Genomic DNA, 22,301 nt, shown 5'->3' with positions numbered 1-22,301 from the left:
TCATCCCCTTATCATCCCGCACATCCGCCCTTCATCATCCCCTTATCATCCCACACATCCCCCCTTCATCATCCCCTTATCATCCCGCACATCCCCCCTTCATCATCCCCTTATCATCCCGCACATCCCCCCTTCATCATCCCCTTATCATCCCACACATCCCCCCTTCATCATCCCCTTATCATCCCGCACATCCCCCCTTCATCATCCCCTTATCATCCCACACATCCCCCCTTCATCATCCCCTTATCATCCCACACATCCCCCCTTCATCATCCCCTTGTCATCATTCGCCCTCAGTGGTCTTTAACCTGCGGACCTCCAGAGGTTTCAAAACTACAACTCCCAGCAAGCCCGGGCAGCCATCGGCTGTCCGGGCTTGCTGGGAGTTGTAGTTTTGAAACCTCCGGAGGTCCGCAGGTTGAAGACCACTGCGGCCTTCGACATCATCCAGCCCCCTCTCACTCCCTTTAGTTCTGAGTACTCACCTCCGCTCGGCGCTGGTCCGGTGCTGCAGGGCTGTCCGGTGAGGAGGTGGTCCGGTGGGATAGTGGTTCCGGGCTGCTATCTTCACCGGTGGCGCCTCTTCTCCACACTTCCGGCCCGAAATAGAGGCGTTGCCTTGACAATGACGCAGAAGTACGTTGGCAATGAACGCACCTCTGCGTCGTTGTCAAGGCAACGTGACTATTCTGAGGCCGGGCCCGAAGCGCTTAGAAGAGGCCTCCCCGGTGAAGATAGCAGCCCGGAACCACTATCCCACCGGACCACCTCCTCACCGGACAGCCCTGCAGCACCGGACCAGCGCCGAGCGGAGGTGAGTAGTCAGAACTAAAGGGGGGTGAGAGGGGGCTGGATGATGTCGAAGGCCGCAGTGGTCTTCAACCTGCGGACCTCCGGAGGTTTCAAAACTACAACTCCCAGCAAGCCCGGACAGCCGATGGCTGGCCGGGCTTGCTGGGAGTTGTAGTTTTGAAACCTCTGGAGGTCCGCAGGTTGAAGACCACTGCGGGTGGGGGAGTTCACTCGAGTATAAGCCGAGGGGGGGTGTTTTCAGCACGAAAAATCGTGCTGAAAAACTCGGCTTATACTCGAGTATATACGGTAATTAGATACTGAGCATGAAATGGTAGTTAGATTAAGTTAATACTCATAAGATTATTAATATACATAATATTTCAAAAATAGGAAGTAAAAAGTGTATAGAATAAGAAACAATATACAATAATGAAATTAATAGAAGAGAAGATGTAAATAAAATAAGATTAAATTAGATGACATATATTTTTAGAAGAAGCATGTATGTCCAGCTCACGACCAACACCGCCGTGTCTCGGACACGTGTAGACCAACACGTACTCGTCAATAGGGAAAGAAGGAGGCGTCCAGCACTTGGCAACGGTAAAAACGATTGCTTTATTCTTCACAGTTTAGACACACAATGCTGCGGTAAGGACAACAGTGACGCGTTTCAGCGGAACATGTCTGTCACGATGCCGGCTGGCAGGAGGTGGATCCTCTGTGCCAGAGAGGGATTGGCGTGGACCGTGCTAGTGGACCGGTTCTAAGTCACTACTGGTTTTCACCAGAGCCCGCCGCAAAGCGGGATGGTCTTGCTGCGGCGGTAGTGACCAGGTCGTATCCACTAGCAACGGCTCAACCTCTCTGACTGCTGAAGATAGGCGCGGTACAAGGGAGTAGACAGAAGCAAGGTCGGACGTAGCAGAAGGTCGGGGCAGGCAGCAAGGATCGTAGTCAGGGGCAACGGCAGGAGGTCTGGAACACAGGCTAGGAACACACAAGGAAACGCTTTCACTGGCACAATGGCAACAAGATCCGGCGAGGGAGTGCAGGGGAAGTGAGGTATACATAGGGAGTGCACAGGTGAACACACTAATTAGAACCACTTGCGCCAATCAGCGGCGCAGTGGCCCTTTAAATCGCAGAGACCCGGCGCGCGCGCGCCCTAGGGAGCGGGGCCACGCGCGCCGGGACAGGACCGACGGAGAGCGAGTCAGGTACGGGAGCCGGGGTGCGCATCGCGAGCGGGCGCCACCCGCATCGCGAATCGCATCCCGGCTGGAGGCGGTATCGCAGCGCACCGGGTCAGTGGATCTGACCGGAGCGCTGCAGTAGCGAGAGTGTAGCGAGCGCTCCGGGGAGGAGCGGGGACCCGGAGCGCTCGGCGTAACAGTACCCCCCCCCTTGGGTCTCCCCCTCTTCTTAGAGCCTGAGAACCTGAGGAGCAGACTTTTGTCTAGGATATTGTCCTCAGGTTCCCAGGATCTCTCTTCAGGATCACAACTCTCCCAATCGACCAAAAAAAAAGTTTTCCCTCTGACCTTCTTGGAGGCCAGTATCTCCTTTACGGAGAAGATGTCCGAGGAGCCGGAAACAGGAGTGGGAGAAACAAGTTTGGGAGAGAAACGGTTGATGATGAGTGGTTTAAGAAGAGAAACGTGAAAGGCATTAGGAATACGAAGAGAAGGAGGAAGAAGAAGTTTGTAAGAGACAGGATTAATCTGGCACAAAATTTTGAAAGGACCAAGATAGCGTGGTCCCAATTTGTAGCTAGGGACACGGAAGCGGACATATTTAGCGGAGAGCAATACCTTGTCTCCAGGAGAAAAAATGGGGGGAGCTCTTCTTTTCTTATCAGCAAACTTCTTCATGCGTGATGAAGCCTGTAAGAGAGAATTTTGGGTCTCTTTCCATATGGTGGAAAGATCACGAGATATTTCATCCACAGGGGCAAACCAGAGGGCAAGGGAGTAGGGAGGGGGGGAAGAGGGTGACGGCCGTACACCACGAAAAATGGGGATTTGGAGGAAGATTCAGAGACTCTGAAGTTATACGAGAATTCGGCCCATGGTAGAAGATCTGCCATGGGCCGAAACAAAATGCCGTAAATAATCACCCAGGACCTGGTTAATTCTTTCTACTTGCCCATTGGATTGAGGATGATAGGCAGAAGAAAAGTTTAATTTAATCTTGAGTTGTTTACAGAGAGCCCTCCAGAATTTTGACACGAATTGGACGCCTCTGTCCGAGACGATCTGCGTGGGCAACCCGTGAAGACGAAAAATGTGTACAAAAAATTGTTTTGCCAACTGAGGCGCTGAAGGGAGACCAGGAAGAGGGATGAAATGTGCCATCTTGGAGAATCGATCAACGACCACCCAAACAACAGTGTTGCCACGGGATGGGGGTAAGTCTGTAATAAAGTCCATACCAATCAGAGACCAAGGCTGTTCGGGGACAGGCAGAGGATGAAGAAGACCAGCGGGCTTCTGGCGAGGAGTCTTATCCCGGGCACAGACAGTGCAGGCTCGCACAAAATCCACAACATCCGTCTCCAGAGTCGGCCACCAATAGAAACGAGAGATGAGTTGCACGGATTTCTTGATGCCCGCATGACCTGCGAGATGGGAGGAGTGACCCCATTTGAGGATTCCGAGGCGTTGGCGTGGAGAGACGAAGGTCTTCCCTGGAGGAGTTTGCCTGATGGAGGCTGGAGAAGTGGAGATCAGGCAGTCAGGAGGAATGATGTGTTGCGGAGAGAGCTCTACTTCCGAGGCATCCGAGGAACGAGAGAGAGCATCGGCCCTAATGTTCTTATCGGCAGGCCGAAAGTGAATTTCAAAATTAAATCGGGCAAAGAACAGAGACCACCTGGCCTGGCGAGGATTCAGCCGTTGGGCAGACTGGAGATAGGAGAGGTTCTTGTGATCGGTGTAAATAATAACTGGAAATCTTGATCCCTCCAGCAGATGCCTCCATTCCTCAAGTGCAAATTTAATGGCTAGTAGCTCTCGATCCCCGATGGAGTAGTTCCTCTCCGCCGGAGATAAGGTCCTAGAAAAAAAACCACAAGTAACAGCATGCCCGGAAGAATTTTTTTGTAGAAGGACCGCTCCAGCTCCTACTGAGGAGGCATCAACCTCCAATAGGAAGGGTTTAGATGGGTCAGGTCTGGAGAGCACGGGAGCCGAAGAAAAGGCAGGCTTGAGCTGTTTAAAGGCGTCTTCCGCTTGAGGAGGCCATGACTTAGGATTGGCATTCTTTTTGGTTAAAGCCACGATAGGAGCCACAATGGTAGAAAAATGTGGAATAAATTGTCTGTAATAATTGGCGAACCCCAAAAAACGTTGGATAGCACGGAGTCCGGAGGGGCGTGGCCAATCTAAGACGGCAGAGAGTTTGTCTGGATCCATTTGTAGTCCCTGGCCAGAGACCAAGTATCCTAGGAAAGGAAGAGATTGACATTCAAACAGACATTTCTCCATTTTGGCATAAAGTTGATTGTCACGAAGTCTCTGAAGAACCATGCGGACATGCTGGCGGTGTTCTTCTAGGTTGGCAGAAAAAATCAGGATATCGTCCAGATACACAACAACACAGGAATATAAGAGATCACGAAAAATTTCATTAACAAAGTCTTGGAAGACGGCAGGGGCGTTGCACAGGCCAAAGGGCATGACCAGATACTCAAAGTGTCCATCTCTAGTGTTAAATGCCGTTTTCCATTCATCCCCCTCTCTGATGCGGATGAGATTATAAGCACCTCTTAAGTCCAGTTTGGTAAAGATGTGGGCACCTTGGAGGCGATCAAAGAGTTCAGAGATGAGAGGTAGGGGGTAGCGGTTCTTTACCGTGATTTTATTAAGACCGCGGTAGTCAATGCAAGGACGTAGGGAGCCATCTTTTTTGGACACAAAAAAAAATCCGGCTCCGGCAGGAGAGGAGGATTTGCGGATAAAGCCCTTTTTTAAATTTTCCTGGATGTACTCAGACATAGCAAGAGTCTCTGGGGCAGAGAGAGGATAAATTCTGCCCCGGGGTGGAGTAGTGCCCGGGAGGAGGTCAATAGGACAGTCATAAGGCCTGTGAGGAGGTAGAGTCTCAGCTTGTTTTTTGCAAAAAACATCCGCAAAGTCCATATAGGCCTTAGGGAGACCGGTTACAGGGGGAACCACAGGGTCACGGCAAGGAGAACTGGGAACCGGTTTAAGGCAGTCCTTGAAACAAGAGGAACCCCAACTCTTGATCTCCCCAGTGGACCAATCCAGGGTTGGGGAATGGTGTTGAAGCCAGGGTAGTCCGAGGAGAATTTCGGAAGTGCAATTGGGGAGGACCAAAAACTCAATTTTCTCGTGATGAGGTCCGATGCACATTAGGAGGGGCTCCGTGCGGAAACGTATGGTACAGTCCAATCTTTCATTGTTAACACAATTGATGTAGAGGGGTCTGGCGAGACTGGTCACCGGGATGTTGAACCTGTTGATGAGAGAGGCCAAAATAAAATTTCCTGCAGATCCGGAATCCAAGAAGGCCATAGTAGAGAAGGAGAAGGTAGAGGCAGATATCCGCACAGGCACAGTAAGACGTGGAGAAGCAGAGTTGACATCAAGGACTGTCTCACCTTTGTGCGGAGTCAGCGTACGTCTTTCCAGGCGGGGAGGACGGATAGGACAATCCTTCAGGAAGTGTTCGGTACCGGCACAGTACAGGCAGAGATTCTCCATGCGGCGTCGTGTCCTCTCTTGAGGTGTCAGGCGAGACCGGTCGACCTGCATAGCCTCCACGGCGGGAGGCACAGGAACGGATTGCAGGGGACCAGAGGAGAGAGGAGCCGGGGAGAAAAAACGCCTCGTGCGAACAAAGTCCATATCCTGGCGGAGCTCCTGACGCCTTTCGGAAAAACGCATGTCAATGCGAGTGGCTAGATGAATGAGTTCATGTAGGTTAGCAGGGATTTCTCGTGCGGCCAGAACATCTTTAATGTTGCTGGATAGGCCTTTTTTAAAGGTCGCGCAGAGGGCCTCATTATTCCAGGATAGTTCAGAAGCAAGAGTACGGAATTGTACGGCGTACTCGCCAACGGAAGAATTACCCTGGACCAGGTTCAACAGGGCAGTCTCAGCAGAAGAGGCTCGGGCAGGTTCCTCAAAGACACTTCGAATTTCCGAGAAGAAGGAGTGTACAGAGGCAGTGACGGGGTCATTGCGGTCCCAGAGCGGTGTGGCCCTTGACAGAGCTTTTCCAGACAGAAGGCTGACTACGAAAGCCACCTTAGACCTTTCAGTAGGAAACTGGTCCGACATCATCTCCAAGTGCAGGGAACATTGAGAAAGAAAGCCACGGCAAAATTTAGAGTCCCCATCAAATTTATCCGGCAAGGATAGTCGTAGGCCTGAAGCGGCCACTCGCTGCGGAGGAGGTGCAGGAGCTGGCGGAGGAGATGATTGCTGAAGCTGTGGTAGTAGCTGCTGTAGCATCACGGTCAGTTGAGACAGCTGGTGGCCTTGTTGCGCTATCTGTTGTGACTGCTGGGCGACCACCGTGGTGAGGTCGGCGACAACTGGCAGAGGGACTTCAGCGGGATCCATGGCCGGATCTACTGTCACGATGCCGGCTGGCAGGAGGTGGATCCTCTGTGCCAGAGAGGGATTGGCGTGGACCGTGCTAGTGGACCGGTTCTAAGTCACTACTGGTTTTCACCAGAGCCCGCCGCAAAGCGGGATGGTCTTGCTGCGGCGGTAGTGACCAGGTCGTATCCACTAGCAACGGCTCAACCTCTCTGACTGCTGAAGATAGGCGCAGTACAAGGGAGTAGACAGAAGCAAGGTCGGACGTAGCAGAAGGTCGGGGCAGGCAGCAAGGATCGTAGTCAGGGGCAACGGCAGGAGGTCTGGAACACAGGCTAGGAACACACAAGGAAACGCTTTCACTGGCACAATGGCAACAAGATCCGGCGAGGGAGTGCAGGGGAAGTGAGGTATACATAGGGAGTGCACAGGTGAACACACTAATTAGAACCACTTGCGCCAATCAGCGGCGCAGTGGCCCTTTAAATCGCAGAGACCCGGCGCGCGCGCGCCCTAGGGAGCGGGGCCGCGCGCGCCGGGACAGGACCGACGGAGAGCGAGTCAGGTACGGGAGCCGGGGTGCGCATCGCGAGCGGGCGCCACCCGCATCGCGAATCGCATCCCGGCTGGAGGCGGTATCGCAGCGCACCGGGTCAGTGGATCTGACCGGAGCGCTGCAGTAGCGAGAGTGTAGCGAGCGCTCCGGGGAGGAGCGGGGACCCGGAGCGCTCGGCGTAACAATGTCCACCTTAGTCATACAAAGAAACAAGTGGCTGACTCCATTTTTATGTGCCCACTCCAGGGCCACACCCCCTCCAGGTGAATCAAGTTCAGCTGGTGGGTGTTACCTGTGGGAGCACAGAAAAAGGGAAACTCAGCTAAGACCAAGTTCACATTCAAACAATATCTCAAAAAAACATATATAGATGTATAAAGGAGTATTAAAAACAATGTAAACATGAGTCTATATCCGATAATACTATATAGTAAATATGTCAATTGTATATAAATATGATAGATTATACTACATATAATAATATGACAAAAAAATATACTATACAAATATTATATTAGAGAAATGGAGGAAAATTATAGCAGCAAAAGGACAGATGATATAATAATAATAATTTGTCAATTGTAATAAATATATAAACCAAACTATCCTTTTGTAACTAATCTTGCAAAAAAGTATGGAAAGGAGGGGGGTGGGAAAACAAATTTATATGTTGAACTGTTGTATTTATTTCTTTGTTTCAATTATTACCATTATTATTGTACCATTGGCTCCTTATATTGTGGACCAAAAAATGTACTGTCTGATATGTAGAGTGACTCAAAAATTTTTTTCTCATATACATACTGTAATTTATATTTATCATCGTATTATAATAAATAGAGTCATTTCTACATGCCAAAAGTACAGGAAGTAAGATTGAGATCCGAACAAGGACCTTTTATCTAGAAAACCTGGTCAAGGTGAAACAAAATAAAATAAAATGAAATAAAATAGCAGGGAAGGGAGGGTGTGAACAGAAGGCAAGACGCCTGTAAGGAGGAAAATTTCAATAATGTAAAATTACGTCTTGCCTCCTGTTCAGACCCTCCGGATATCTATTCCCCAACTGCATGATCCAGTAGACCTCACAATCTAAAAGTTTTCACCTCCTCTCACAGGGGCAAGTACTTTTTCAATCCCCTGTAAGCTGAGGGCCCCATAGTTTCCACCATGGCGGTCTGCACAGTGCTCACTCACCATCGACACGTGCCGCGAGTTGATGTGGGGGATACATATATTTTTAATATAAGTCATTCTTTAATATATTTCTCATTCTTTTCTTTTTTTTCTATTTGTTTTATATTTAATATAATCTTATCTTATTTTATTTATTTACATTTTCTTGGATAATATCATTATTAGTTTTTTTTCAGTCTTTAATTAATATATTCTATACACTTTTTACTTTCACTTTTTTTTTAATGTTTTGTGTTTTATTCATCTCATGACAATGTATATATTCTACTCATTTATTATCCATACTTCATACCCAAATACCCCATATATTAGTCTGTCATTGATTTAAACAAGCTATATATTCATCTATCCATATATTAGTTTGCTATTGTTTCGTAAAATACATCTAAAAGCTAGCATTCATTTATTACTGGGCATGATAACTACATTATAGTGGACCTGATTCTAGGTCCATTTCGGGGGTTTTAAAGAACTATGACAAACATTAACTACATCCAATTAGCAATTCATTAACCAATTAGAATTTGAGCAGTAAATCCTATAAAAAAAGAGGTATTTTCACAATAAGATCCACTACAGTAGACTCTTTGCTGTTGAAAAAGAGGCCAGGCAGCGTCCAGCTGTGATTATCTGGCATACCCGTTGCTCAAAGAGAAACAACTTAATATAGCCACTGCACTGCGCTTAAAGTGGTACTCCCTTAAAAACATCTTATCCCCTATCCAAAAGATAGGGGATAAGATGTTAGATCACGGGGTCCAGCCGCTGGGGACCCCCCGCAATCTACGGGCCGGCAGCAGCAATGTCTGGAACACGGAAGCTTGCAGTTTCCGTGTCCGTGACATCATTCCACGTCCCCTCCATTGATATCTATGGGAGGGGGCGTGATGGATAGAACATAGCCGTCATCCTTCCTCCCATAGAGGGAAATGGAGGGGGCGTGGCAGCTTGCATCGTTAGTCATCAGGAACGGAGCGGACTTTGCTCTGTGCACCGAATGACAGGGGTGCCGGCCCAGAGATCGTGGGGGTCCCCAGTGGTGGGACCCCCGCGATCTAACATCTCATCCCCTATCCTTTGGAAGAAGTACCCCTTTAAGCACTGTTCCAAACTGACTGCAGACTGAATCTCTGGATGCTTCAAATGTATCTTCACTCCTGCTGGAGTTAGAGGACGGATGTCAGGGACACACCACGTGGGAGACCCTGCAAAATACAGATCATACCAAGGTTGGGTTTGCGATGTGCTTAGGCCACCTCCACATATGGAGTTCTGTCGGCAATTTTGTCAAAGCAGCAAAAAATTCATACAATTTTTTTTCTCCACTAAACTCTGGTAACCTACCGAATCCCCTGATGGACCCCATTCAAGTGAATGCAGTCCATCAGGAACTGTCAGTGTCCATTGCAAAAAAAGAGCCAAACGAACCCTGAACAAGATGGATGCAACCGGCAATGTGAACTGAACCTTACATCACTCAGGCTTATTATCCTCTCTTCCTAGTAGTCCCTTATTGAATTTAATAAAACATTTCAGCTCTGCTAACCTTATGCTTGAATCTCATGAACTAGATCACAGATAACAGATCGGCAATATCCTTTATCTGTGCTGAGATGTATGCCGAACCCACATTGTGTGTGAGCGATATGACACAAAATCCTCCACTTGCTACTCCTCATATATACTACTCCTCCTACTGAGATCTGTCTACCATAAAATTACACTGTATATTGGACCAAATAACCTATAATTTATACTGTTTTTTTTCCCTCTTGTTTTATGCACATATTTGTATATGTATATTATTATGGGACTATTAAATTAACTATAATTTTTTTGCTCAGTATCTAATAACCTTGAGGTCTACCTTGAGATTACTAATGTTATTAGAATGCATGAGGGCAGAATGGAGAGTATGACCTTTACCCAGAGTACACAGGGTCAGAGGTGCTGCCACTTTTTATGGGGTTATCCACCATAAGGGGATTTTAGTACGGACCTGCCAGACAGTAATGGACATGCTTAGGAAGGATCTGCGCTTGTCTTGGGGCTAAATGGCTATGTCATGAGATTACCATAACATTGTGGCTAGCTTTTTGTGAACTGGTATTTCCTATTTGAGTTTATCTTTTTTACCTACAAATCCCATAATTTCATTTTCCTCCCTCTCACACATCAGCCACCCCCTCCCCCCCATTGAAACATAAATGAGCTGCATCCATTCAAAAGACCTGTGGTTATCAATCAGGGTGCCTACAGCTGTCCCACCAAGTGATCCCTCCCCCCATTGAAGCAGACAGGCTCCCTGTCATCAGCTGACTAGTGAGTCAGGTCTCGGCCCCATTGGGGTGAGTATCATCACACACAGGTACAGACACTATATTGTGAGCTACACTAACTTTACAGCCCCTGTAGCATAGTCAGGTAAAAAGAAAATCCTGGAATGGAATACCCCTTTAACACTCCCAAGTATCCTTTCTGCAACTTATTACATCCAACCTGACAGAACAGGGCTGTGTGTTCTCTTCTATCCTACACTGATGCAGAAACAGAAACTTACAACCGGCATGCATATGCCACTCGTGCATAGTTTCCTGACCAGTGGGGTAGCTACCGACACCCCTGCAGCTATAAATATTGGTGGTTATAGTGTGCTCGCTGGGGGTCAGAAGACAGCTGTTACCCAAGTCCCTGACAATCCAGAAGACAAACAGCAGAATATAAAGCTCCTCCAAGAGTCCAGTCCAGATACAGCAGATAGGGGAAGTTGGAAAATTGCTATTTATATTATACTCCTCATTAGAGCTGTTGCATAACTACAACTTCCAGGCTGGGAATTGTAGTTTTGCAACAGTTGGAGACACCCTGTTTGAAAAACACTGCTTTAGATTTGTGTGGGCCTGCTACATAATAAGGTTATAAACTCCCAGGGACTGCTTTGCAGTTCATCCTCAGCAGTACTATTTCCACATTGCAATGCAGCTGTTACATATAGGTGTGACACAATACTATACAATACAACTAATATAGACAAAAGTACACATGGGAGTATGTAAAGATGTATTAAATTAAGCAGCTTTACTTTAGGCTACCCAATATGTTGCACACGTTCTAAGCCTAATTCACATATATATTTTGTTTTGCATTGGTTGAGGCCTGAGAATTCTCACTGGACAAATTTAACCCCTTAAGGACACGCGCCGTAAATGTACGGCATTGCATAGCGCTACTTAGCAGCTGCGGACCCGCCGGTAATGGCGGAACATCAACGATCATGCTGATGTCTGCCATTAACCCCTCAGATGCCATGATCAATACAGATCACAGCATCTACGGCAGTACGGAACTCCCGCGGGGATCAGATCAGCCAAGATGGCGGCCGGAGGTCTTCTCACCTGCCTCCGTCCATTTTCCGGGGTCTTCTGCACTGATCTGCCTTTCAGCAGACCAGAGCAGAAGATTGCCAATAATACTGATCAGTGCTATGCCCTATGCATAGCACTGAACAGTATTAGCAATTTGATGATTGCTATAGATAGTCCCTTATGGGGACTAAAAAAGTTTAAAATGAATGTTTAAAAAAGTTTTTAAAAAATAGTTTTTTTTCTTTTTCAAAAGCCCCTTCCCCAATAAAGTTGTAAATCACCCCTTTTCCCCTTATTAATAGAAAAAAGCGTAAAAAACGATAAATAATAAACATATTTGGTATCATCACATGTGTAAATGTCCGCACTATAAAAATATAATGTTAATGACTGGTGAACAACGTAACCGTAAAAAAAAAAAAAAAAGGTAAAAATTTCAGATTTTTTGTCACATCAAACTGCAAAAAAATTTATTAAAAGCAATTAAAAAGTTGCATATATGCAAAAGTGGTACTAAAACAAACTACTGATCATGACGCAAAAAATGGGCCACAATGAGCCATCACTGAATACGGAAAAATTAGAAAGTTATAGGTGGTCAAAATTGGGCAATTTTAAGTGTACTGATTTTGTAAAAAAAAGATGGAATTAGAATTTTTGTAAAAGCAGTACAATAATAGAAATGTATGTAACCATGGGTATCATTTTAATCGTATTGACCCAGATAACAAAGAAAACGTGAACATTTTACCATAAAGTGTACAGTGCGAAAAAAAATAAATTTGCAAAATTATGATTTTTGTTAAAATTTCCTTACATAAAATTTTTTTTTTTTACCATACATTTTAGGGTAAAATGAGTGATGTAACTACAAAGTACAACTGGTCACGCAAAAACCAATCCCTCATATGGGTGATGGATTATGTGAATGGAAATGTAAGAGTTGTAGATTTTAGAAGACAAGGATTAAAGGGGTTAAAAACACAAAAAGCATCTAAATATTTTAAATATTACATCAATAAAGCTACAAATGAAATAACTTTGCAACATGTAGTTGCTGGAGGCAAAATACATTTCATTGATGCCTGTCTGCCATCGGTACAGTCAGCACAGATTGTGTGCCAGTACTGCCATCTATTGGCTGTATTATACATCGCTATGTCCTTTTATAATCTCTCCTTACAGTAAAGGTTAAAAAAAATTCTTGAATATGTTATCAATATTGTTGTTACTATATTTTATAATAATTGTGCATCCACAGTTGTGCAGTCTATGCCAGTGTTTCCCAACCAAGGTGACTCCCGCTGTTGCAAAACTACAACTCCCAGCCAAAGGCTGTCCTGGCATTCTGGGAGTTGTAGTTTTACAACAGCTAAAGGCCCACTGGCTGGGAAACATAGGTCTATGCTCACAACTAATATTTGTCTTAAAGGGGTATTCCAGCCACATACATCTCATCCCCTATCCAAAGGATAGGGAAAAAGATGTCTGATCACGGGGGGGTCCGCCGCTTGGACCCCTCCGCGATCTCTATTGAGGGCGGCGTCTCCAGTCTCGAGAACCATTTTGTCTCCAGGACTGGAGACGTGACATCACGCCACGCCCCATTGTGACGTCACACCACGCCCCCTCCATTCATGTCTATGGGAGGGGGCTTGACATCACGCGGTGGGCCCTCCCCCCCGCGATCAGACATCTTATCACCTATCCTTTTCGAGCAGTGCTAGCACCAGCATTTTTTTCCCCGGCCCCCCGCTGTTTGCTTAATGTCTGATGAAAATTTTCCAGGTTTACTGTACATTCTGAAAAAATTCCACTGTGTGAACATGGCATTTAGAGGGAACATGTTTGTTAGGTATAATTAACCCAATATATTTTAGGATCCCCTTCAGGTGTTGATACAATACCTTACAACAGGGTTATACATTTTACATATACGCAAATTTATGGCATGTGGAAAGGTTATGATGGATGCAAAGCTTGATTCACACAATGGGGACTTGCTGCATAGTTGCAGTGCATAGAAACATATAATGTGATCTTTGACCCCTCAGCCAGTGTTTTGGACACCTTTTAGATGGGATTTTGAGATCCGCAAGAAAAAATGAGGATGCCCCCAAATTTTCATACCCATGGCATATTTAATGTGTTGTAGAAAAACCACAGATTTTCTTTTTGAATTTTCCCCCTTTCATTTAATGGGGGGGATGGGGCGGGTCTACCTATGTAACCCCTTTAAGCATTAAAATACTTTTTTTTTAGTTTCTTAGGCTTTTGTGGGGCGGGGGCTTTCAAAACAACATGAATTTCATGCTTTTTTTGCAACTATTTTTAGGTAGCATTTTTTGTACATATATTTAAAGGGGTAGTCTGGTGAAAACCTTTTTTCTTTTAAATCAACTGGTGGCAGAAAGTTAAACATATTTGTAAATTACTTCTATTAAAAAATCTTAATCCTTCCTGTACTTATTAGCTGCTGAATACTACAGAGGAAATTCTTTTCTTTTAGGAATGCTCTCTGATGACATCACGAGCACAGTTCTCTCTGCAGACGTTATTATAATAATAATAACGCTTTAATTATTGTTGTTCTTAGTGGGATTTGAACCCAAGTCCCCAGCATTGCAAGGCAGCAGTGCTAACCACTGAGCCACCATGCTGCACTTAGCATACATCTGCTATGCATGGTTGCTAAAATGGACAGAGATGTCAGCAGAGAGCACTGTGCTCGTGATGTCATCAGTGTTCCAAAAAGAAAGGAATTTCCTCTGTAGCATTCAGCAGCTAATATGTACTTGAGGGATTAAGATTTTTTAATAGAAGTAATTTACAAATATGTTTAACTTTCTGCCACCAGTTGATTTAAAAGAAAAACGGTTTTCACCGGAGTACCCCTTTAATGTTCCTTTTATTGTATACTTTTTCATGTCTTATAGAGAGAGAGAGCTCTGAAACACAGCATACCTAGAGCATGTTTGTAATGTGTGTTATATTTCAATATTGCCTGTCCGGCTGGGAGATAATATAGAGGCAAAAATGAAGCTGTATTATGTCTGTGGGAAACCAGCCCTAAAGGGATATTCCAGGGAACTGAATTTATCAGAAAATTATCCACAGGATAGGGGATAACTGTCTGATCTCCTGTACTGGACCCAGCTACTTAACCGTCCTAGGTGCAATCCAGCCTCCACCTTCCTGCCCAAGAGAAGTGATGGTTGGCCGGTGGTTGGCTGAGTGGGTCATCACTTGCTCTCGTTCAGGAAGGTGGAGGCTGGAGCCCGCCAAGGTCGAGTAAGCTGGGGTCCCAGAAGTTGGATGCCTCACAATCATACACTTATCCCTATCCTGTGGATAGTGGATAAGTGTCTGATAAATTCAGTTTCTTGGAGTACCCCTTTAGAGTTTACAAATGTGGCAGTGTTTCCCCAAACAAGATGAAAAAAAAATGGTTGGTCCAATTGTCTAGTCTCTTCTGCAAAGTTCTAAGGATACAATATAAGGATTCCACCACCCCCTCTCACCTTTTTGCTGATTTTTAGACCATCTGTTCTCCCCATAGAAGTCTATGGAGTTACAGTATGAGCCAAGTACTGCTTGCTTTGCTCTATTTATTTAACCCCTTTATATAACACCTATGGAGAATGCCAAACACAAGTGCAGCCATCTCTCCATTGACTTGTATAGGCAGAGTGGTCTGCTTGAGTTACCAAATGGAGGTCACAGCAGGGGCATACCTAGAGCATTTGGCACCCGGGGCGGACCCTTTGTTTGGCACCCCCCCTTAATTACACCCCCTCCCTCCCCTCCCCCCAGGGGTGGACTAACAACACACGGGGCCCCCTGACCAAAAAAAAGGCAATGGCCCCTGCTAGGCTCTGCAGCTCGTCAATCTTATGCCACGCTCCTATTCCACCCAAATCCCACACACAATAAATTAAAATTTATATATGTAAGAAACACTTTAATGTAGGTAAATTTCCATGACCAATAATACTGGTATACAAGGAGTAAATCTATACCACCGCACAATAATTGGATAATACCGCCATACTGTACTGAATAAAACCACTATATACAGACCAGTATACTATAAAGAATCTGTATACAATAAAAGTGATTATATACAGGACCATATGGCGGTAGATATCAGCTGTACACAGGATTTGTATACCATATAAGTGATTACAGTTACATTTTGGGACTCACAATTACGTATTTTCTGATCAGCGGCGTCCTCTTTCCTTTTCTTCTCCGTCCGGATAAGACCGCCATGTGGATCTCTTAACATCTGCAGGAAAAACATGTCGGACTCTGCATATTTTCAGTGCCCTCCCCTCCTCTACAATCTTTCCATCTATAGACCCACAAACTGTAATAATGCCCTTCTTGGTGTCCTGCACAGTAAAAGGGGAGGTAGGTAGGTAGCCAGGTAACCCCCTCTTTCCCAAAGGTATATGCAGAGTTACACCCCCCCTCTTTCCCATAGGTGTATGCAGAGTTACACCCCCCTCTCTTTCCCATAGGTATATGCAGAACTACGCTACACCCCCCCTCTTTCCCATAGGTATATGCAGAGCTACACCCCCCCTTCCCCATAGGTATATGCAGAGCTACACCCCCCTTCCCCATAGGTATATGCAGAGCACCCCCCTCTCCCTTCCTTCCCTATAGGTATATGCAGAGCACCCCCCTCTCCCTCCGTTCCCTATAGGTATATGCAGAGCCCCCCCTCTCCCCCCTTCCCTATAGGTATATTCAGAGCACCCACCCTCTCCCTCCCTTCCCCATAGGTATATGCAGAGCACCTCCCCTCTCCCCCTTCCCTATAGGTATATGCAGAGCACCCCCCCTTCCCTATAGGTATATGCAGAGCACCCCCCCTCTCCCCCCTTCCCTATAGGTATATGCAGAGCACCCCCCCTCTACCCCCTTCCCTATAGGTATATGCAGAGCACCCCCCTCTCCCTCCCTTCCCCATAGGTATATGCAGAGCACCCCCTCTCCCCCTTCCCTATAGGTATATGCAGAGCACCCCCCTCTCCCCCCCCTTCCCTATAGGTATATGCGGAGCACCCCCTCCCCTATAGGTATATGCAGAGCACCCCCCTCTCCCTCCCTTCCCCATAGGTATATGCAGAGCACCCCCTCTCCCTCCCTTCTCCATAGGTATATGCAGAGCACCCCCTTCTCCCCCTCTTCCCTATAGGTATATGCAGAGCCCCCCTCCCCTATAGGTATATGCAGAGCACCCCCCCTCTCCCTCCCTCCCTCCCTCCCCTATAGGTATATGCAGAGCACCCCCCTCTCCCTCCCTTCCCCATAGGTATATGCAGAGCACCCCCCCCCTTCTCCCCCCTTCCCTATAGGTATGTGCAGAGACCCTGGCAACCCCCTTTGAGAGTGGCACCCGGGGCGGCACGCCCCCCCCCCCCTTGGTACGCCACTGGGTCACAGGTCTCCCATCCCCTTGATAAATAAGGGTCTGAAATGGTTTTTATTCCATAGCAAACTTTGGATCTTCTACATTCTCTTGGTTCGGAAAAATTTTACAAATGAGGAATATTTATACTGTAGATTTATTTTAGATATTTGCTATTTGCACAGTCTCCGCAGAGATTAGACATTTCCAAACACCTTATCAGAAAAATGAGCTTATTTCCAGCAGTAAATGCACCTATAAGGCTCCATTTTGAAAGGATACCGCAGAGATAAGAGGAGATAATGGTGTAACCTGAGGAGAGGCCAGGTATAAGTACATTTTCTATTACAAGTCAGCTAATGGCCAAAAGAAGTAAGTGTCAAGGAGTTTAGTGCCAGGCGACTGGTTCTGTGACGGGAATGTGGCTATTAAGAATGATGCGAAATACACACAATACCATATGCCTGTGAGTAGAGACAGACGTGTGTGTGTGTATATATATATATATATATATATATATATATATATATATATGTGTGTATATATATATATATATATATATATACATACACAAATACATACACATACTATGCCCTTTTTTTCTTAAGGATTTAGGGATTAACTCTTTCACTGCAAAAGGCATACGTAATATGCCATGACTATAGCTTTCGTAACTCTTTTTTTATGTTAATGGGATCTGCACACACAGCGTAGGGTAGCACCACAAGGTATGCTATTTTTACAACCCCTGGGTTACAAAATCCGTGTAGCTAATTGTGCAAAGCTGTGAGTTACATGAACTGCGTAAAACGGCCCCTTCAGCTGTGCTTGGCTTTCTGACCACCTGCAATGACTGTAAGCAGGACTGGAGGGGGGTGGCTCCAACGGGAGGCTCAAACTCTCGAGGTAGAGCCCTCGTCTATTAAAAGTTTACTATATATACTATTTAACTTAAACTAGATTTTGCCCATGATAGTTTACAAAGTACTTTGATGTATCTACATCCAACAATGAGCATAGATTCTGTAGTTTCTGACTATGTTTAGACAGGTCCAGTACTGACACATTAGCCCTATCTGTGCATTTGATGATTAGCACTAATGTTGCATATAGGGTGGGCAATAACCAGCCCCATGGACCGCTAAACTGACTCTTTGTTAACTAAGTGTGCACAGAGCCATGACCTTGGTGAAGTATCTCATAGATACTGTAATGAGGGCACTGTTTAGAAATAAGTGATCTTTCAACGAATTCAACTTTTAGGACACTTGCCTATTGGTCCGAAATGTAGAAATGTTTGTCGGTAAATCTAAACTAAACATGGCAAAAAAAAAAAAAAAAACAATCTGACAGATTGCATTTTTGTCAGAAAAGAGTTTAGATTTGGCAATCGCTGGCATATCATTTTTAAACAATGATGTGGCCATTTCAGCCAGACTTTTCTGTGTATGGGCATCTAAACTTCTAATACTCTCAGATTTTAACTTGGACAGATCAGCGTGTTTAGGTGAATCAAGAATGAGTTCCTATGGAAACACCAAGGTGCCGCCAATGTGCATCTGACCAGGAATTCAATTCCCCCCCAAAAATCATTGTACATTCCAATTATGCAAATCCAGAATAAAGAAGAGGGCAACTCACCCACTGTAGTGCAACTGTTGCTTTATTTTGTTCGGTGCTGTATCGGACGCTGCTACGTCCTTTCTCATGCCTGAAAGGCATGAGAAATGATGTAGCAGTGTCCGATACAGCTGTCGCCTAATTGCAGCTCCCCGCCCGCTTGCTGTACATCCCCGCTGCTATGATTTCTATGCACCGAAGAAAATGAAGCTACAGTTGTACTACAGTGGGTAAGTTGCCCTCTTCTTTATTCTGAATTTGCATGTTTTATGAACTTTCTTATCAGAGTGAGCACCCCCGTAGCTGTAGTAGATGGTGCACGCTACCGCACGGAAACCCTACCCTATGTGAACAGTGGCGTTGTATAATAGTGCCAGACCCATTTGTCTACCATACTATAAATTCCAATTACATTATTAATTGCTGTAGAGATTTGTGGTTAAAGCTGCTGTTTACTGAACGTCCATTAACAATCAATTGGAAAACCATGACAATGTATGGAAAAACAGCTGCACCTTGGCTGCTCCGTAGCTAATATGTTGGGATCTCACCCAACCTGAGTTGTTAGAATCAGGTTTATTTATTTTTTTATTAATTTTATTTTTATTGTATTTTATTTTTAAGGAATGGACTACAACCTTTGATAAGATGAAAGCAGAAGCTGCCCTAAAAGATGTGGAGGAACTAAACAACTCTTATGAAAAATTAAATGCTCTCCATACTGAATACTGGAAAGGGATGGATCGGAGGCAAGCGCTGTTACTGGAAGCCAACCACTTTTTTAAATGCGTTAACAAGGTAAGCAGGCAGCAAATGTGATGCTTGGCAGGCCGTTCTAGTAGTGGAAATGCTTTCAGGAGCCCTACAACAAATGCTGAAAGTTTCGATGATAACTTTATCTGTGCAATGTAAATTCACACAAAGCTGGATCTAGAATTTATAGAAATAAATTATTGACAAGTGCCGCTTTTAAAGGGCATAACTAAATACAGCCAAGGTTTGTTGACTTAAAAAATAAATGTATTGCAAATACTGCAATAACTTATAGTCTGACGGCAGTGTTTGTTTGTACACAATATCTAAAGTGGGGCAAAAAAGTATTTAGTCAGGCACCAATAGTTCAAGTTCTCCCACTTAAAAAGATGAGAGAGACCTGTAATTATCATCATAGGTATACCTTAACTATGGGAGATGTAATGAGAAAAAAAATCCATAAAATCACATTGTCTGATTTTTTAAGAAGTTATCTGCAAATTATGGTGGAAAATAAGTATTTGGTCAATGACAAAAGTTCATCTCAATACTTAGTTCTATACCCTTTGTTGGCAATGACAGAGGTCAAACATTTTCTGTAAGTCTTCACAAGGTTTTCACACACTGTTGCTGGTATTTTGGCCCATTCCTCCATGCAGATCTCCTCTAGAGCAGTGATGTTTTGGGGCTGTCGCTGGGAAACACAGACTTTCAACTCCCTCCGCAGGTTTTCCATGGACTTAAGATCTGGAGACTGGCTAGGCCACTCCAGGACCTTGAAATGCTTCTTACGAAGCCACCCCTTCCTTGCCCGGGCGGTGCGTTTGGGATCATTGTCATGCTGAAAGACCCAGCCACATTTCATCTTCAATGCCCTTGCTGATGGAAGGAGGTTTTCTCTTAAAATCTCACAATACATGGCCCCATTCATTCTTTCCTTTACACGGATAAGTTGTCCTGTTCCCTTAGCAGAAAAACAGCCCCAAAGCATGATGTATCTACACCCATGCTTCACAGTAGGTAAGGTGTTCTTTGGGTGCAACTCAGCATTCTTTCTCCTCCAAACACGACAAGTTGTACAATTTTGTTTCTGGTGTCCTTCGACAGCTCTTTGGTCTTGGCGTTAGTGGAGTTTGGAGTGTGATTGTTTGAGGTTGCACAATTGGTGGCTGATTAAATACTTTTTTTTGACCCAGTGTACAGTGGGACAAAAAAGTATTTAGTTAGCCCCAAAGCATGATGTTTCCACCCCCATGTTTCACAGTAGGTATGGTGTTCTTTGGATGCAACTCAGCATTCTTTCTCCTCCAAACACGACAAGTTGAGTTTTTACCAAATATTTCTACTTTGGTTTCATCTGACCATATGAAATTCTCCCAATACTTTTCTGGATCATTCAAATGCTCTCTAGCAAACTTCAGATGGGCCAAGACATGTACTGGCTTAAGCAGGGGGAAACATCTGGCACTGCATGATTTGAGTCCCTGGCGGCGTAGTGTGTTACTGATGGTAGCCTTTGTTACTTTGGTCCCAGCTCTCTGCAGGTCATTCACTAGGTCCCCCCGTGCGGTTCTGGGATTTTTGCTCACCGTGATCATTTTGACACCATGGGTTGAGATCTTGTGTGGAGCCACAGATCGAGGGAGATTATCAGTGGTCTTGTATGTCTTCCATTTTCTAATAATTGCTCCCACAGTTGATTTCTTCACACCAAGCTGCTTGCCTATTGCAGATTCAGTCTTCCCAGTCTGGTGCAGGCCTACAATTTTGTTTCTGGTGTCCTTTGACAGCTCTTAGGTCTTGGCCATAGTGGAGTTTGGAGTGTGACTGTTTGAGGTTGTGGACATGTGTCTTGTATACTGATAACACGTTCAAACAGGTGCCATTAATACAGGTAACGAGTGGAGGACAGAGGAGACTCTTAAAGAAGAAGTTACAGGTCTGTGAGAGACAATGTGATTTTATGGATTGTTTTTCTCATTATGTCTCTCATAGTTGAGGTATACCTATGATGAAAATTATAGGCCTCTCTCATCTTTTTAAGTGGGAGAACTTGCACAGTTGGTGGCTGACTAAATACTTTTTTGCCCCACTATCTATCTAACCATATATACCACTCACACCCACTCACATTAGAGAGGAGGGGGGGGTTGATGGGACCACTAGACACCAGGGAATAGCAGCATTTAATGTTAAAAGGGATATTCCACCCATAGACATCTTATCCCCTAACCAAAGGATAGGGGAATAGATGTCTGATCTAGGAGGGCCCGCCGCTGGGACCCCCAGCGATCTCCGTGCAGTACCCAGAATTCTATGCTGGGCTGCTGCTCCAGTTTTGGAAACTTCTGAGTTTCCGGGATAGGAGACGTGATGTCACGCCACACTCCTTCCAATTTAAGTCTATGGGAGGCGGCGTGACGGATGTTTATCTGACATTCCGTGAAATACAGGATTATATCCTCACCTATCAGATCCCTCCCCATTTAGCTCCACCCTCCTTGTTCATCTCTATATGCCTCTCTTACTGCCCTCAGAGACAAAGGAGAATTTATCATTCACTGCTCCAGAGCACAGTAGCCAAATTTTTTTCCCCATAATGCTTTGTTTTATGCAAATAATATTGTGCAACATGGGAGTCTGTGAAACACTTTTTAGTGCAAAGGTGGAGCTTTAGAAAAAACATATGCAGTTTTGCCCCTATGTGCAGTGAATCATAAATAATCCTTAAGGAGCTCTGAGTCCATACTCTGATCAGCAGGGCCGTTTGAAGGAATTTGGGGGCCCCAAGCAAAATAGATGGGTGTGGCTATGTGAAGGCGAAGCCAAAAGGGGAGGGACAAAATGTCAATCATAGTTGGTTATAATAGGATACATAATGAAAAAAAAATGTGTATGTATATATATGTATATATATATACACACACACACACACACACACACATTAACATAGGTAAGACAATTTCCCATGGCAAACACATGTACCTCTAAATAAATCATACAGTGACCAATTAACACCGGTA

General features: G+C 45.1%; 1 protein-coding gene and 1 long non-coding RNA gene across 6 annotated transcripts in view; one reads left to right on the top strand and one right to left on the bottom strand.

Annotated features, from left to right (window-relative positions):
- CCDC141 (coiled-coil domain containing 141) overlaps positions 1–22,301 on the top strand; it is a 290,158-nt gene that overhangs the window by 147,768 nt on the left and 120,089 nt on the right. For all 5 annotated transcript variants that reach the window (XM_056534334.1, XM_056534335.1, XM_056534333.1 and 2 more), the window contains one exon: positions 19,150–19,323. In XM_056534334.1, coding sequence (XP_056390309.1) covers positions 19,150–19,323 — 174 coding nt within the window. The remainder of the gene's footprint in view (positions 1–19,149; positions 19,324–22,301) is intronic.
- LOC130284214 (uncharacterized) overlaps positions 1–22,301 on the bottom strand; it is a 100,878-nt gene that overhangs the window by 21,843 nt on the left and 56,734 nt on the right. The window lies entirely within an intron of this gene.

Source organism: Hyla sarda, chromosome 8 (assembly GCF_029499605.1).
Source record: "Hyla sarda isolate aHylSar1 chromosome 8, aHylSar1.hap1, whole genome shotgun sequence".
In the NCBI taxonomy this organism is placed as follows: Eukaryota; Metazoa; Chordata; class Amphibia; order Anura; family Hylidae; genus Hyla; species Hyla sarda.
Note: the sequence above shows the minus strand (reverse complement) of the source record. Positions and strands in the feature narration are given on the sequence as shown.